Source organism: Cynocephalus volans, chromosome 4 (genome assembly GCF_027409185.1).
Source record: "Cynocephalus volans isolate mCynVol1 chromosome 4, mCynVol1.pri, whole genome shotgun sequence".
Lineage (NCBI taxonomy): Eukaryota > Metazoa > Chordata > Mammalia > Dermoptera > Cynocephalidae > Cynocephalus > Cynocephalus volans.
Genome location: NC_084463.1, coordinates 147,020,234 through 147,034,251, shown reverse-complemented (window position 1 = coordinate 147,034,251; position 14,018 = coordinate 147,020,234). Strand labels below are relative to the sequence as shown.

Here is a 14,018-nt window from a genome sequence, read left to right as displayed (position 1 = left end):
GGAATATAAAATGGATGTTTTAAGAGGAAGTTATGATTATTAATTTGGGTCACATGACAAGCTTTTACACTTGGCCTGAAATAGGTGTTTTTCATATATATATATATATATGTTTCCTTAGTCCTTTCCCTTTTTTCCCCCTGATACTTCCCGTAAGAGTGTTGGTGGTTTATATTTCAACTTAGACTTGAGGTGGAGGTATGTATAAGTTGAAATCAATTGATAATCTGGAATGTGAAGGGACTTCGTGTGTTCCTGTTGGGGAAAAGCCAAAAGTGGATGGTAGGAGCAAATGATAGATGGCTATAGCTATAACGCATTTACTCATAAAGATTTAATGCTAATCTTTCCATTTTATTCTGGATTCTAGGAAGCTGACCCTACAGAGCATCCACCAAGCAAATTTGTCCTTTAGCTGTTGGTTAGGACAGGCCAATAGGAGGATATAACAGGAGATTGGAGAGTGAAAAGAAAAGACATCAAGATATTTATTCCCCTGGCATTTTCTCCCAAGGACCATGATTTGGAAATGGCTGTGTCTCTCTAATCAAACTATAGCTCCCATAAAGCGATCCCTTCATTATCAGCTACAGCTAATACCATAGCACACGAAAAAAATCTCCTCCTCTTGCCGCTTCAGATCCAGAGACAGTCATGACCCCACTGTTGCAAGTTCTGGGTACTTCACCAGTTTGTTTAATAACCCTGCAAACTCTTCATTAACAGTTTTCAGTTGTTCCTTTGAAGTGTGGTGTATGTTTTTGTTGAGACACTGATATACAGGTGGGTAAGACAATTGTTAATGAACATGTTTTTATAGGGAAATGCCACAGGCATACCCACTGAAGCTAAGAATAAGTCAAGGTTTTCTCTATTCATTTATTATCCATGTTTTGTTATATCAAGTAATACAACAACATAATAAGGAGAGATATGAAATAAAATATTGGAAAGAAAATATTGAAAAGGAAAGTCCTTGTTTAAGATGATATCTATTTTTATCTAGCATATCCAAAAGAGTTAACTGAAAATCAGTTGTATTTTACAATAGAGTTCAGTACAGTGATTGAATTGAAGATTAACTTTCTTGAATACTGGCCACGATTATTTATAAATATAATGTGAAAAGAATATCTTTCATTAATATAACCCAATTACAAAATATAAATGCAAACAAAAATGTAAAAATCTTATATGATGAAAACAAAAAATGAATTACCAAGATCTCAAAGACCTAAATAGAGAGAATTTTCATGCTTCCTGATAGAATACGTCAATGTGATTAAGATGTCAGTTCTTTTGCAAATTAATTACACATTTAATACATCACTAGTCAAAATCCTAATAGTGTTCTGAAATCTTCTGAAATTATTCTAATACTAATCTTGGAAAATGTTGATTTAATGAAAGTATTGAGTTATAGGCTTTATATCAGATATCAAAGTCTACTTACAGGTATACAACATCTTGCAATGTGAGATCCCTGGGTCACTGTCACCACTACCAATGGACTTTTGGACTTCCCAGCCTCAAAAACTATGGTGGTGGCAGCGGCAGCTAGCACGGAGTAGCTGAGGTGGAAAAGGCAGCCACTGGGCCTCAGGCAGCCGAGAAACTTGTGGACCTTTCTCTTGCCATCTCTTAAGGGAGGACTGCTGCTGGTGGCTGGTCGTGGAGGGTGACCGCCACTTTGCCCTCGGCAGGTGAGGCTGCCTCAATTACAGGCAACAGCTTTGAAGTGTGGAGCAGGAAAAGAACTGTTTCTTAGCTGCAAAAGCGAGTCTCAAAACAGGGAACACGGCACCAGGGCTGCTGTGGATGCAGACAGGATCCCGGAGGCCGGGGCCATGCTGAAGGAGGCCAGCTGCCCTATTCAGGATTCGAGGTTTCAGGCCGGCATTAAAGAAGATTCCTGGGAGCGCCCACGCCGCGACTGAACAGCCCGAGGCGGCAGTGGCCGAGAACGGGAAAGGCGACAAACCAGAGACAGAGAGTGAGCTCCCGACCTGGCACAACCCTGTGAGTGACCCCTGGACCAGTCCTGTGGGCGGCAGACACCCACCCGGCTCCGCCTGCATCACCAGGCCACTCAACGTCCCAGGGCTGCCTCCATTTTCACGGGTCCGGGCAGCTCCGCCTGGCTCAGCTGCCACTGAGCCCTCCCACTTGCTTGCCCCGGGGCGGGGCTTTCCGGAGCCTGCGGACCGGCCTCCCCTCCCACTCCCTCCGCGGTTCTCTGGCGGGTTGGTGGCGTGGGGCGTCCCCAGCCAGTGTTGGGAGGGCAAGGAAGTACCGGCTGGCCGACTGTCACTCCACTGCACCCTGGACTCTGGCCCCCTGTAAACTTCCTGTTACTGGGAGGCAGATACCATCTCTGCGGCCACCAGCTCGGAAAAAAAGCCTAACCAATTTCTGGTTGGGAATAGGGTGGTATGAGAGATCCCAGGTCGCTTGAACCTGCCAGAGAGCTGGCTGCAGGCGGGCGCTAGACTCGGTTTATACCGGGGGGATACAAAGGTGAACAAGTCCCGAGAAAGATCTACAAACTGCTACAAAGGCACCCAGAGTGACCGGTTGTCTGTGCCTAGCAGAAACCTGGTAGACTTCCTGGGCGAGGCGGTGCCGAGCAGGGTCTTGAAGGCCCAGCTGATAGACGAGGGGTGCAGAAGACACGCCCCAGGCCAGCACAGTGCGCACCCAGTGGGGAGACGTGCGGCCAGGGAGGTGGAGACTCGACAGAAACCACACACCTGGTGGGGTCGCCACTGCACGATCCAACAGCCTGGGCCAGAGCACACGGAACAGGGAGAAGTCCTGCACAGGAAGTGAAAGCTCAACAGCGATCACACACCCTGTGGTACGTGATCCACCAGCCCAGCAGAGTCCAAGCTGACCAGAAAGGTGGCTCCCCGGAGAACCCCAAGACCCGAGGCAACCACACACACAAGGCATTAGAGGCCAACTGAGCAGCCACGGAGGTAGCCATACAAAATTGGCAACCACAGCAACATCCTAGTTATTCATTAGTCTCAAACCGGTGGACTGTGAAACCCCCTGCCACAATGAATAAACATCAAAAAAAAGATACCAGAAATACAAAAAATCAAGAAAGTACACCACCAAAAGTTAATAAATCTCAAACTCTAGATCCTATAGAACAAGAAGCCCTTGAAATGACTGACAAGGAATTTCGAGTGATAATTCTAAGGAAACTGAATAAGATACAAGAAAACACAGCTAGATATCATGATGAAATAAGGAAAAGTATACAGGATCTGAAAGAGGAAATGTACAAGGAAATCAATGTCCTGAAAAAAAATGTAGCAGAACTTGCTGAACTGAAGAAGTTATTCAACGAAATAAAAAACACAATGGAGAGTTTAACCAGCAGGCTTGTCGAACTTGAAGAGAGAACCTCTGAACTTGGGGATGGGCTGTTTGAAATAACACAAGCAGACAAAAAGAAAGAAAAAAGAATCAAGGACATGGAAGAAAATCTGAGAGAGATATCAGACAACCTTAAACGCTCAAATATCCGAGTCATGGGTATTCCAGAAGGGGAGGAAAATGGAGATTCCATTGAAAACATATTCAAAAAATAGTGGCAGAAAACTGCCCAGGTATAGGAAAAGTCACAGATCTTCAGATCCAGGAAGCTCAACAATCGCCAAACATATTCAACCCAAAAAGGCCTTCTCCAAGACATGTTATAGTCAAATTGGCAAAACTCAGAAACAAAGAGAGAATCTTAAAAGCTGCAAGAGAGAAGCATCAAATCACCTATAAGGGAGCCCCAATCAGGTTAACATCAGACTTTTCATCACAAACCCTAAAAGCTAGAAAGGAATGGGATGATATTTTCAAAATACTAAAAGACAAAGATTGCCAGCCAAGAATACTCTACCCTGCAAGGCTATCCTTCCGAAATGAAGGGCAAATAGTATATTTCTCAGACAAACAAAAGCTGCGGGAGTTCACTACCACAAGACCACCCTTACAAGAAATCCACAAGGGAGTACTGGGTTTGGCTCCTGAAAAATAACTACCACTGCCATAAAAACCCAAGAAAAATCAATACCCACTAGTATAATAAAAATGGCATTCATGAAGAGAAAACAAGCAAACAAAAATGCTATCTACAACCTAAGGAACCAACAAACACAGAAACCAAACAGTAAATCAGAAAGCAAGGAACAAAAGACACCTAAGACAACCAAACAGTAAATCAGAAAGCAAGGAAGAAAAGACACCTAAGACAACCAAACAACCAATAAAATGCTAGGAATAAATCAACACCTTTCAATAACAACTCTTAATGTAAAAGGCTTAAATTCCCCAATCAAAAGACACAGACTGGCTGACTGGATCAAAAAGGAGGACCCAACCATATGCTGCCTACAAGAGACCCACCATACCCATAAAGATTCACACAGACTAAGAGTGAAAGGATGGAAAAAGATTTACCATGCAAACAGAAAAGAAAAACGAGCTGGAGTAGCTATTCTTATATCTGACAAAATAGACTTTAAATTAAAGGGACACTACTTAATGATAAAAGGACTGATCCATCAAGAAGACATAACAATCATAAATATGTACGCACCCAATGTTGGAGCAGCCAGATTTATAAAACAAACTCTATTAGACCTAAAGAAGGACATAGACACTAATACCATAATAGCAGGGGACCTGAACACCCCACTGTCGATATTAGACAGATCATCTAGGCAAAGAATCAGTAGAGAAACACAAGATCTAAACAAGACTCTAGACCAATTGGAATTGGCAGATATCTACAGAACATTCCACCCAACAACCTCAGAATATTCATTCTTCTCATCAGCACATGGATCATTCTCCAGGATAGATCACATATTAGGTCACAAATCAAGTCTCAATAAATTCAAAAAAATTGGAATTATCCCATGTATCTTCTCAGACCACAATGGATTAAAACTAGAAATTAATAACAAATGAAACTCTGGAAATTATACAAACACATGGAAATTAAACAGCATTCTACTTAATGACATGTGGGTCCAAGAAGAAATCAAGCAGGAAATCAAAAAATTTATTGAAACGAATGAAAACAATGATACATCATACCAAAACCTGTGGGATACTGCAAAAGCAGCATTGAGGGGGAAATTTATTGCATTAAACGCTCACTTCAGAAGAACGGAAAGATGGCAAGTGAACAACCTAACACTTCACCTTAAAGAACTAGAAAAACAAGAACAATCCAAACCCAAAGTTACCAGATGGAAAGAAATCATTAAGATCTGAGTAGAACTGAATGAAATTGAAAACCAAAAAACAATTCAAAAGATCAACGAATCAAAAAGTTGGTTTTTTGAAAAGATAAATAAAATCGACAAAACATTAGCATGGCTAACAAAAAAAAGAAGAGAGAAGACTCAAATAAAAAAATTAGAAATGAAAAAGGCGATATTACAACTGATTCATCTGAAATACAAGGATTCATTCAAGACTACTATAAACAACTATACGCCAACAAATTTGAAAATCTGGAGGAAATGGATAAATTTCTGGACACAAACAAGCTCCCAAAACTGAACCATGAAGACGAAGAAAATTTGAACAGACCAATAACAATAAAGGAGATTGAAGCTGTTATCAGAAGGCTCCCAACAAAGAAAAGCCCAGGACCTGATGGATTCACAGCAGAATTTTACCAAACATTCAAAGAGGAATTGACACCGATTCTTTACAAACTATTCCAAAAGATTGAAACGGACGCAAATCTCCCAAACTCATTCTATGAAGCAAACATCATCCTGATACCAAAACCATGTAAAGATATAACCAAAAAAGAAAACTACAGGCCGATATCCTTGATGAATATAGATGCAAAAATCCTCACTAAAATACTAGCAAACAGAATACAGCAACACATACGAAAAATTATTCATCACGATCAAGTGGGATTCATCCCAGGGATGCAAGGTTGGTTCAACATACGCAAATCAATAAATGTGATACACCATATTAATAAACTCAGACACAAGGACCATATGATCATCTCTATAGATGCTGAAAAAGCATTTGATAAAGTTCAGCACTCATTCTTGACAAAGACCCTCTATAAGTTAGGTATAGAGGGAAAGTATCTCAACATAATCAAAGCCATATATGCCAAACCCACTGCCAATATCATCCTGAATGGGGAAATGCTGAAAGCTTTTCCTTTAAGAACAGGCACTAGACAAGGATGCCCACTCTCACCACTCCTATTCAACATAGTGTTGGAAGTACTAGCCAGAGCAATCAGAGAAGAGAAGGAAATAAAGGGCATCCAGATTGGAAAAGATGAAGTCAAACTGTCCCTGTTTGCAGATGACATGATCCTATATATCAAACAGCCTAAAACCTCTAGAAAAAACTGCTGGAATTGATAAATTATTTCAGCACAGTAGCAGGATACAAAATCAACACACAAAAATCAGTAGCATTTCTTTTCTCTAATAGTGAACATGCAGAAGGAGAAATCAAGAAAGCCTGCCCATTTACAATAGCCAACAAGAAAATAAAATACTTAGGAATTGGGTTAACCAAGGAGGTGAAAAATCTCTATAATGAGAACTACAAACCACTGCTGAGAGAAATTAGAGAGGATACAAGGAGATGGAAAGATATTCCATGCTCTTGGATTGGAGAATCAACATAGTGAAAATGTCCATACTACCCAAAGTGATATACAAATTCAATGCAATCCCCATCAAAATTCCAAAGACATTTTTCTCAGAAATGGAAAAAACTATCCAGTCATTTATATGGAACAATAAAAGACCTTGCATAGCCAAAGCAATGCTGAGCAAAAAAAATAAAACTGGAGGCATAACACTACCTGACTTTAAGCTATACTACAAAGCTATAATAACCAAAACAGTATGGTACTGGCATAAAAACAGGCACACTGACCAATGGAATAGAATAGTGAATCCAGAAATCAACCCACACACTTACTGCCATCTGATCTTTGACAAAGGCACCAAGCCTATTCACTGGGGAAGGGACTGCCTCTTCAGCAAATGGTGCTGGGATAACTGGATATCCATATGCAGGAGAATGAAACTAGATCCATACCTCTCACCATATACTAAAATCAACTCAAAATGGATTAAGGATTTAAATATACACCCTGAAACAATAAAACTTCTTAAAGAAAACATAGGAGAAACACTTCAAGAACCGGGACTGGACACAGACTTCATGAACACAACCCCAAAAGCACGGGCAACCAAAGGAAAAACAAACAAATGGGATTATGTCAAACTAAAAAGCTTCTGCACAGCAAAAGAAACAATTAATAGAGTTAAAAGACAACCAACAGAGTGGGAGAAAATATTTGCAAAATATACATCTGACAATGGATTAATATCCAGAATATACAAGGAACTCAAACAACTTTACAAGAAGAAAACAAGCAACCCAATTAAAAAATGGGCAAAAGAGCTAAGCAGGCATTTCTCTAAGGAAGATATACAAAGGGCCAACAGACATATGAAAAAATGCTCAACATCACTCAGCATCCGGGAAATGCAAATCAAAACCACACTGAGATACCACATAACCCCAGTTAGGATGGCTAAAATCCAAAAGACTCTGAACGATAAATGCTGGCGAGGTTGCCGAGAAAAAGGAACTCTCATACATTGTTGGTGGGACTGCAAAATGGTGCAGCCTCTATGGAAAATGGTATGGAGGTTCCTTAAACAATTACAAATAGATCTACCATACGACCCAGCCATCCCACTGTTGGGAATATACCCAGAGGAATGGAAATCATCAAGTCGAAGGTATACCTGTTCCCCAATGTTCATCGCAGCACTCTTTACAATAGCCAAGAGTTGGAACCAGCCCAAATGCCCATCATCAGATGAGTGGATACGGAAAATGTGGTACATCTACACAATGGAATACTACTCAGCTATAAAAACGAATGAAATACTGCCATTTGCAACAACATGGATGGACCTCGAGAGAATTATATTAAGTGAAACAAGTCAGGCACAGAAAGAGAAATACCACATGTTCTCACTTATTGGTGGGAGCTAAAAATTAATATATAAATTCACACACACTCACACACACACACACACACACACAAACCCGGGGGGGGGGCGGGAAGAAGATATAACAACCACAATTACTTGAAGTTGATACAACAAGCAAACAGAAAGGACATTGTTGGGGGGAGGGGGGAGGGAGAAGCGAGGGAGGTTTTGGTGATGGGGAGCAATAATCAGCCACAATGTATATCGACAAAATAAAATTTTTTTTAAAAAAAAGTCTACTTACAAAAACTAAAATAAGGGGGTATTTTAGAAATGATCACTTAATCAAAAGAGAGAGTTTAGAAATAGATACATAAATATTTGAACATTAAATGTAGTAAACATGGCATGTCAAGTTAGGGAAGAAGGTTGCATTTTTTGGTAAATGTGTTGAAAAATTGGCTTTAGAGCAACAGGAAACCATTTTAAAAGTAGATTTAATTTTTTATCCGTATACACAGATGCACACATACAAACACATTATCTCTTTTTCTAAAACTTCCCACAAATATACATGAATATATGTATATTCAAAACCTTAAATGTGAAAATATATGTTAACTAGAAGAAAATATTTACAATTCTTATATAATCTTGAAAGAGAAAAGGCAGAAATTGATGAAAAAGGATTGACAAACCACTGAAATAAAAAGTATAAGCCTTTAATACTACAAACCAACATCTAGGAAAAAAGTTTTGTAGTGTAATTTATAAAATCTCTTTTGAGTCATGAAAATATTTTTAATATGTCAATGAAATTAGGTGAAATGCATGAAATATCAATTCATAAAAGAAGTACCAAGTCCAAATACCTCATTATTAACAAAATGAATGGGAATTATTGATTTATAGTGAGATAACTTTACTTACAAAATGTGATGATTATAAATATTGATAAAAATCAATATTCTGTAAGGCTATGGGAAAGAGCAAAAAAATATGTAGGTGAAGTGTATGGAAAGATATAAAAAAGTTATGGAGTTTTTTTTTAAGTTTAAGACCATTAATGCAGACATTATTCATGATTAAGAAGTTTCAATATTATGAATATGTCAATTTTTCCAATTATTGATAGCATCGCTGCAATTCCAATAAAAATTTCAAAAGTTTTTTTTAACATCACAAGATAAATTAAAATGTATATGGAGAAACAAAGGCATAGCTGAATCACACAAAACAAATCATATGGAGAATGGTTTCTTAAGTAAAATATAGAAGTGCTAACCATAAACATATTAAAAACTGAGAAACTTGACTATCTCATTGAGATGTTCCTATTCTTAAAACATACTAAAAAGCTATAATAATCAAAACAGCATGATACTGGCCAAAAAAAAAAAAAAACAGACACATAGGCCAATGGAACAGAGTAAAAATCCCACAATGCAATCCTTTCATACAGTCAATGAATTATTGGCAAAAATGCCAAAAGTGCAAGACTGAAATATAATACCTGAAGCTGTAAAACTATTAGAAGAAAACATAGGAGAAAAGCTTCATGACATTGGTCTAGGCAATAATTTTGGGATATGAACCCAAAAGCACAGGTAACAAAAATCAAAAATAGATAAATAGGATTGCATCAAACTAAAAAACCTTCTGGACTTCCAAGAAAATAAGCAAGAGTGAAGATGCAACATAGAGAATGTGAAAAAATATCTACAAACCATACATCTCATAGGGGGTTAATATGAAAAATAAATAAAGAACTCAAACAACTCAATAGTAAGAAAACAAATAACCCAATCAAAAAATGGGCAAAAGATATGAATAGACTTTTTCTAAAGAAGACATACAAATGGCCAACAGGTATATGAAAAATGCTCAAAATTACTGATCGTCAGAGAAATGCAAATGCACAATAAGATATCTTATCACAGTAGGATATCGTGTGAGGTGATATCACCTCACAGCTGTCAGAATGGCTATTATCAAAAAAGAAAAAGATACCAAGTGTTGTTGAGGATGTGGAGAAAAGGGAACTCTTGCACACTGTTGATGGAATGTACATTAGTACAGCCATTATAGAAAACTATATGGAGGTCCCTTAAATTTTTTTTAAATAGAACTACCATGTGATTCAGCAATCCCACTATTAGATATATACCCAAGAGAAATGAAATCAGTGTGTTGAAGATATATCTGAACTCTTATGTTCATTTCAATATTATTCACAATAGTCAAGATATGGAATCAACCTAAGTGTCCATCCTCAGATGAATGAACAAAGAAAATGTGGCATATATGCACAGTGGAATACTATTCAGGCATAAAAAAAGGAAGTCCTGTCACTTGTGAAAATATGCATGAACCTGAAGGGCATCACATTAAGTTAAATAAGTCAGACACAGAAACTCAAAACCACTGGAACTCATACACAAATCTAAAAAAGTTGAACTCATAGCAGTAGAGAGTACAACGGTGGTTACCAGAACCTGTGGGAAAGGGGTGTTGGGGAGATGTTGGTCAAATGATAAAAATTTTCAGTTAATCTGGACGAATAAGCTCAAGAGATCTATTGTATATATGGTGAATATAGATAATAACAATGTACTAACTTGAAAGTTCCTCAGAGAGTAAATTTCAAATATCATTACCCAAAAAATGTGTGAGATAATATATATGTTAATTAGCTCAATTTAACCATTCCACAATGTATATATACTTCAAAACAATATATAGCACATGATCAAAATATATCATTTTTATCAATTAAAAAATAAATTAAGAAGGATTTAAAATTTAAAAATAAAATTTTAAAAATGAAGTTGATATTTATCAAATGAAATAATAGCAGTGTAAGAAAGAAAAACTACAAACTGAAAAAAGACTTTGCAATACATATAAACAGTAAAGAATTAGTGCACAGGATTTCTAAAGAACTCCAACAAAATAATAATGATGAAAATCAACCAGTAGAAAAATTGGCAAGACATAGACACCTATTTTACAGAATATTGGAAAAAATGAATGTCCAATAAACATGAGTGTATACTCAACTATATAGCAATAAAGATTGCAAATTTAAACGATCATGAAATCACACTCTTATATCTGTTACAATAGCAAAAGTAACAAACATCTCACAGTATCATATGTTGGTAAGAATGTAGAGTAATGGAACTGTTATACACTGTTGTTAGGAGTGTCACTTACAACACACCATGCGGTGAAAAATGCAACCATCTGTGAAGGTGAACATGTTAAACAACCCCCTGCTTAACACAAAAGAATTTCTTTAAGGATGTTTAGAGCAGCACTATGTCCAATAAAAAACACTGGGAACAAGCCAAATGGCCACTGATTGAATGGACAGCTAAACCGTGGCATATTCACATACAGATTAATGTACAGCAGAAGTGACATGCAGCAACATGCTTAAATCTTAGAAAGTTACCATTGTGAATAAAAGTAAAATTCAGACAACTATACACTATGTAATTTTAAGAAAGGTAAGGTAAGGAATAAGAAAATCTAAACAATATATTTTAAGGATGAATACCTACATAGTTAAGCTGTTTTTAACTACATTTAACAAGAAGTTTAACGTTGGAATTACCTCTGGGGAGAAACAAAGGAATGGCATCAGGGAGATACACACAGATGGTTTCAATGATGCTGACAGTACTCTAGATAAAAAGCTACAAATTTTATAAATAAATTGCACATATTATTGGATATGCATGAATATTACATAATAAAGTTTTTAAATAGTAAAAGTTCTAAAATAAGTTTTTCAATTAGAAAAGTAAAATCAATGCATACATAAGGGACCATATTACAATGAACTAATTCTATCATTTATCTGGTTTGTGATGTTGGAAGATGGCTGAAAACTGAGAAAAAAACTGGTTTTTTACATAAAATAGAAAAACAAAATTTTATTTATAATACAACACATAATTTTTAAGTCTACAAGTAGTGCATTTAAGTTGAATATAACTTTTACAGAACACAATGCTTTATGCAAAATGGCATATTTCTTTACCCATATCTTCAGCACCATGAAGTCAAAATAAGCTTTACCTATTCTTTGAAGAATTGTGAAAATGCACATGATAACTGTGCAATAGTGAGGAAAATCATAAAAATATGTTTATATCTTGAATTAGTATGGTTTTCAAAACCAAATTAAAGTATCTTTCCTACAATCAAGAACTAGAATCTGTTTGTATTATCAACCATATCCCACCGAAAATAAATTCAGATAGTGTCTTTAACTAAACAATTTATCATCGGCCATCCAAATAGCTTGAACTGAAAATGTACAGACATTAACATAAGGAACAGAAATAATCTTAAGACAGAATGCATAATGCAGCTTTAGAAAGCTGTTCTGCTGATACAATAATGAATACTACAATTTAAAAACCACTCTTTGATTCCAGACATTTGAGGTAAGTATTAGCCAGATTGCTTTCTCATGAATTTGGGATACAGAAAATTTTCTGAAGTAGCTTGCTTTGATTTTGTTTTTTGTTTTCTCTTTTGAAAAGGATAAATCACTCTCTTCCAAGTCCCATTTAAATATAAACCAAGAAAAAAGTTATAAAGCAAGCTTACTTTTATTTTTACTTGTAATAGGACATATACCAGTGCCTTTTATTTGTCCTGCAGAATGTCTCTATTAGATTGATTCTAATCTCAAATGATAATTTATTCTACTTTTTTTCTGATAGTTTTGTATAAATAGAGAAACACCCCTAGAGAATTCATTGAATTGACTAAATTGTGCATTGTTAGAATTTAATGCCTCTTTGTTCCTTTAGAACTAGCAACAAACATGTTCAGTGTTGGAGACATTCTTCCTCTATCTCTAGTAAACTTTTCACACCAGAGTTTTCCCATAGCGTTTTTCATCTCTGAATTTCTCAGGGTGTATATTAAAGGATTCAGCATGGGAGTGATAACCGTATAAAACACAGTCATGGATTTATCAATGGGAAAATTGGAAACAGGTCTAACATACATGAAAATACAAGGAACAAAAAAGAGGACAACCACTGTGAGGTGAGAGCTGCAGGTGGACAGGGCTTTGCGCCTCCCTTCCTGACTGTAAGTTTGAAGGGAGTTTAGGATGACTCCATAGGAGATTAGCAGAAGGATAAAGACAACCACACAGATTGTTCCACCATTGGCTACCACAGTGAGGCCAATAACGGAGGTGTCAGTGCACGCAAGTTCCAATAATGGGTACATGTCACAGGCAAAGTGGTCCATGACATTGGGGCCACAGAAAGGGAGATTGTACACAAAGACAAGTTGAACCATAGAGTGCACAAAACCTCCAACCCAGGCCACCACCAACAGCAGGATGCACACCTGTGGATTCATGATGGTCAAGTAGTGCAGTGGCTTACAGATGGCCACGTAGCGATCATAGGCCATCACCACCAGAAGGAAGACCTCAGAACCACCCAGTAAGTGTTCTATGAATAGCTGGCCCATGCAAGCTGGGAAGGAAATAGTCTTTTGATCACAGAGGAAGTCTATAATCAATTTGGGTGAAATGGCAGTAGAATAAACAGCATCCACGAGTGACAGACAGGCAAGGAAGAAGTACATTGGGGAGCCCAGGGAGGGACTGGCAATAACAGTCACCACAATGAGCAGGTTGCCCAGCATTGTCACAACGTATATGAGTAAAAACAGGACAAATAATGCCTTTTGCACCTCTGGGTCCTGAGAGAGTCCCAGGAGGACAAATTCTGTGACATTGTTTCTCAGTCCCATTTATTCTTCTATAACACTTGTATCAGAGATGAGAGCTCAGGAGAACAGGACCTGTAATTTAAGTGAACAGAAGTATGAATACATCCTTGATGCCATGGGGCACATTTTCATTGTTTTATGTTCTACACTGCTTTATACACAACGAACATTTAGTAGTATCTATTGAACTCCTCTTCCAAAGAGCTCAATAGACCTTCCCTTGACAAA

At 37.3% G+C, this 14,018-nt stretch overlaps 1 protein-coding gene across 1 annotated transcript; it reads right to left on the bottom strand.

The window, feature by feature from the left end:
• Window positions 1–12,824: 12,824 nt before the first annotated feature.
• LOC134376457 (olfactory receptor 4A16-like) lies at window positions 12,825–13,811 on the bottom strand. The gene has a single exon (XM_063094999.1). The coding sequence runs from the start codon at window positions 13,809–13,811 to the stop codon at window positions 12,825–12,827; it is 987 nt and encodes a 328-aa protein (XP_062951069.1).
• Between the last annotated feature and the right edge of the window lie 207 nt (window positions 13,812–14,018).

Excerpts from the sequence above, each read along its gene's own strand:
- LOC134376457 (XM_063094999.1), bottom strand. The coding sequence starts at position 13,811 with ATGGGACTGAGAAACAATGTCACAGAATTTGTCCTCCTGGGACTCTCT.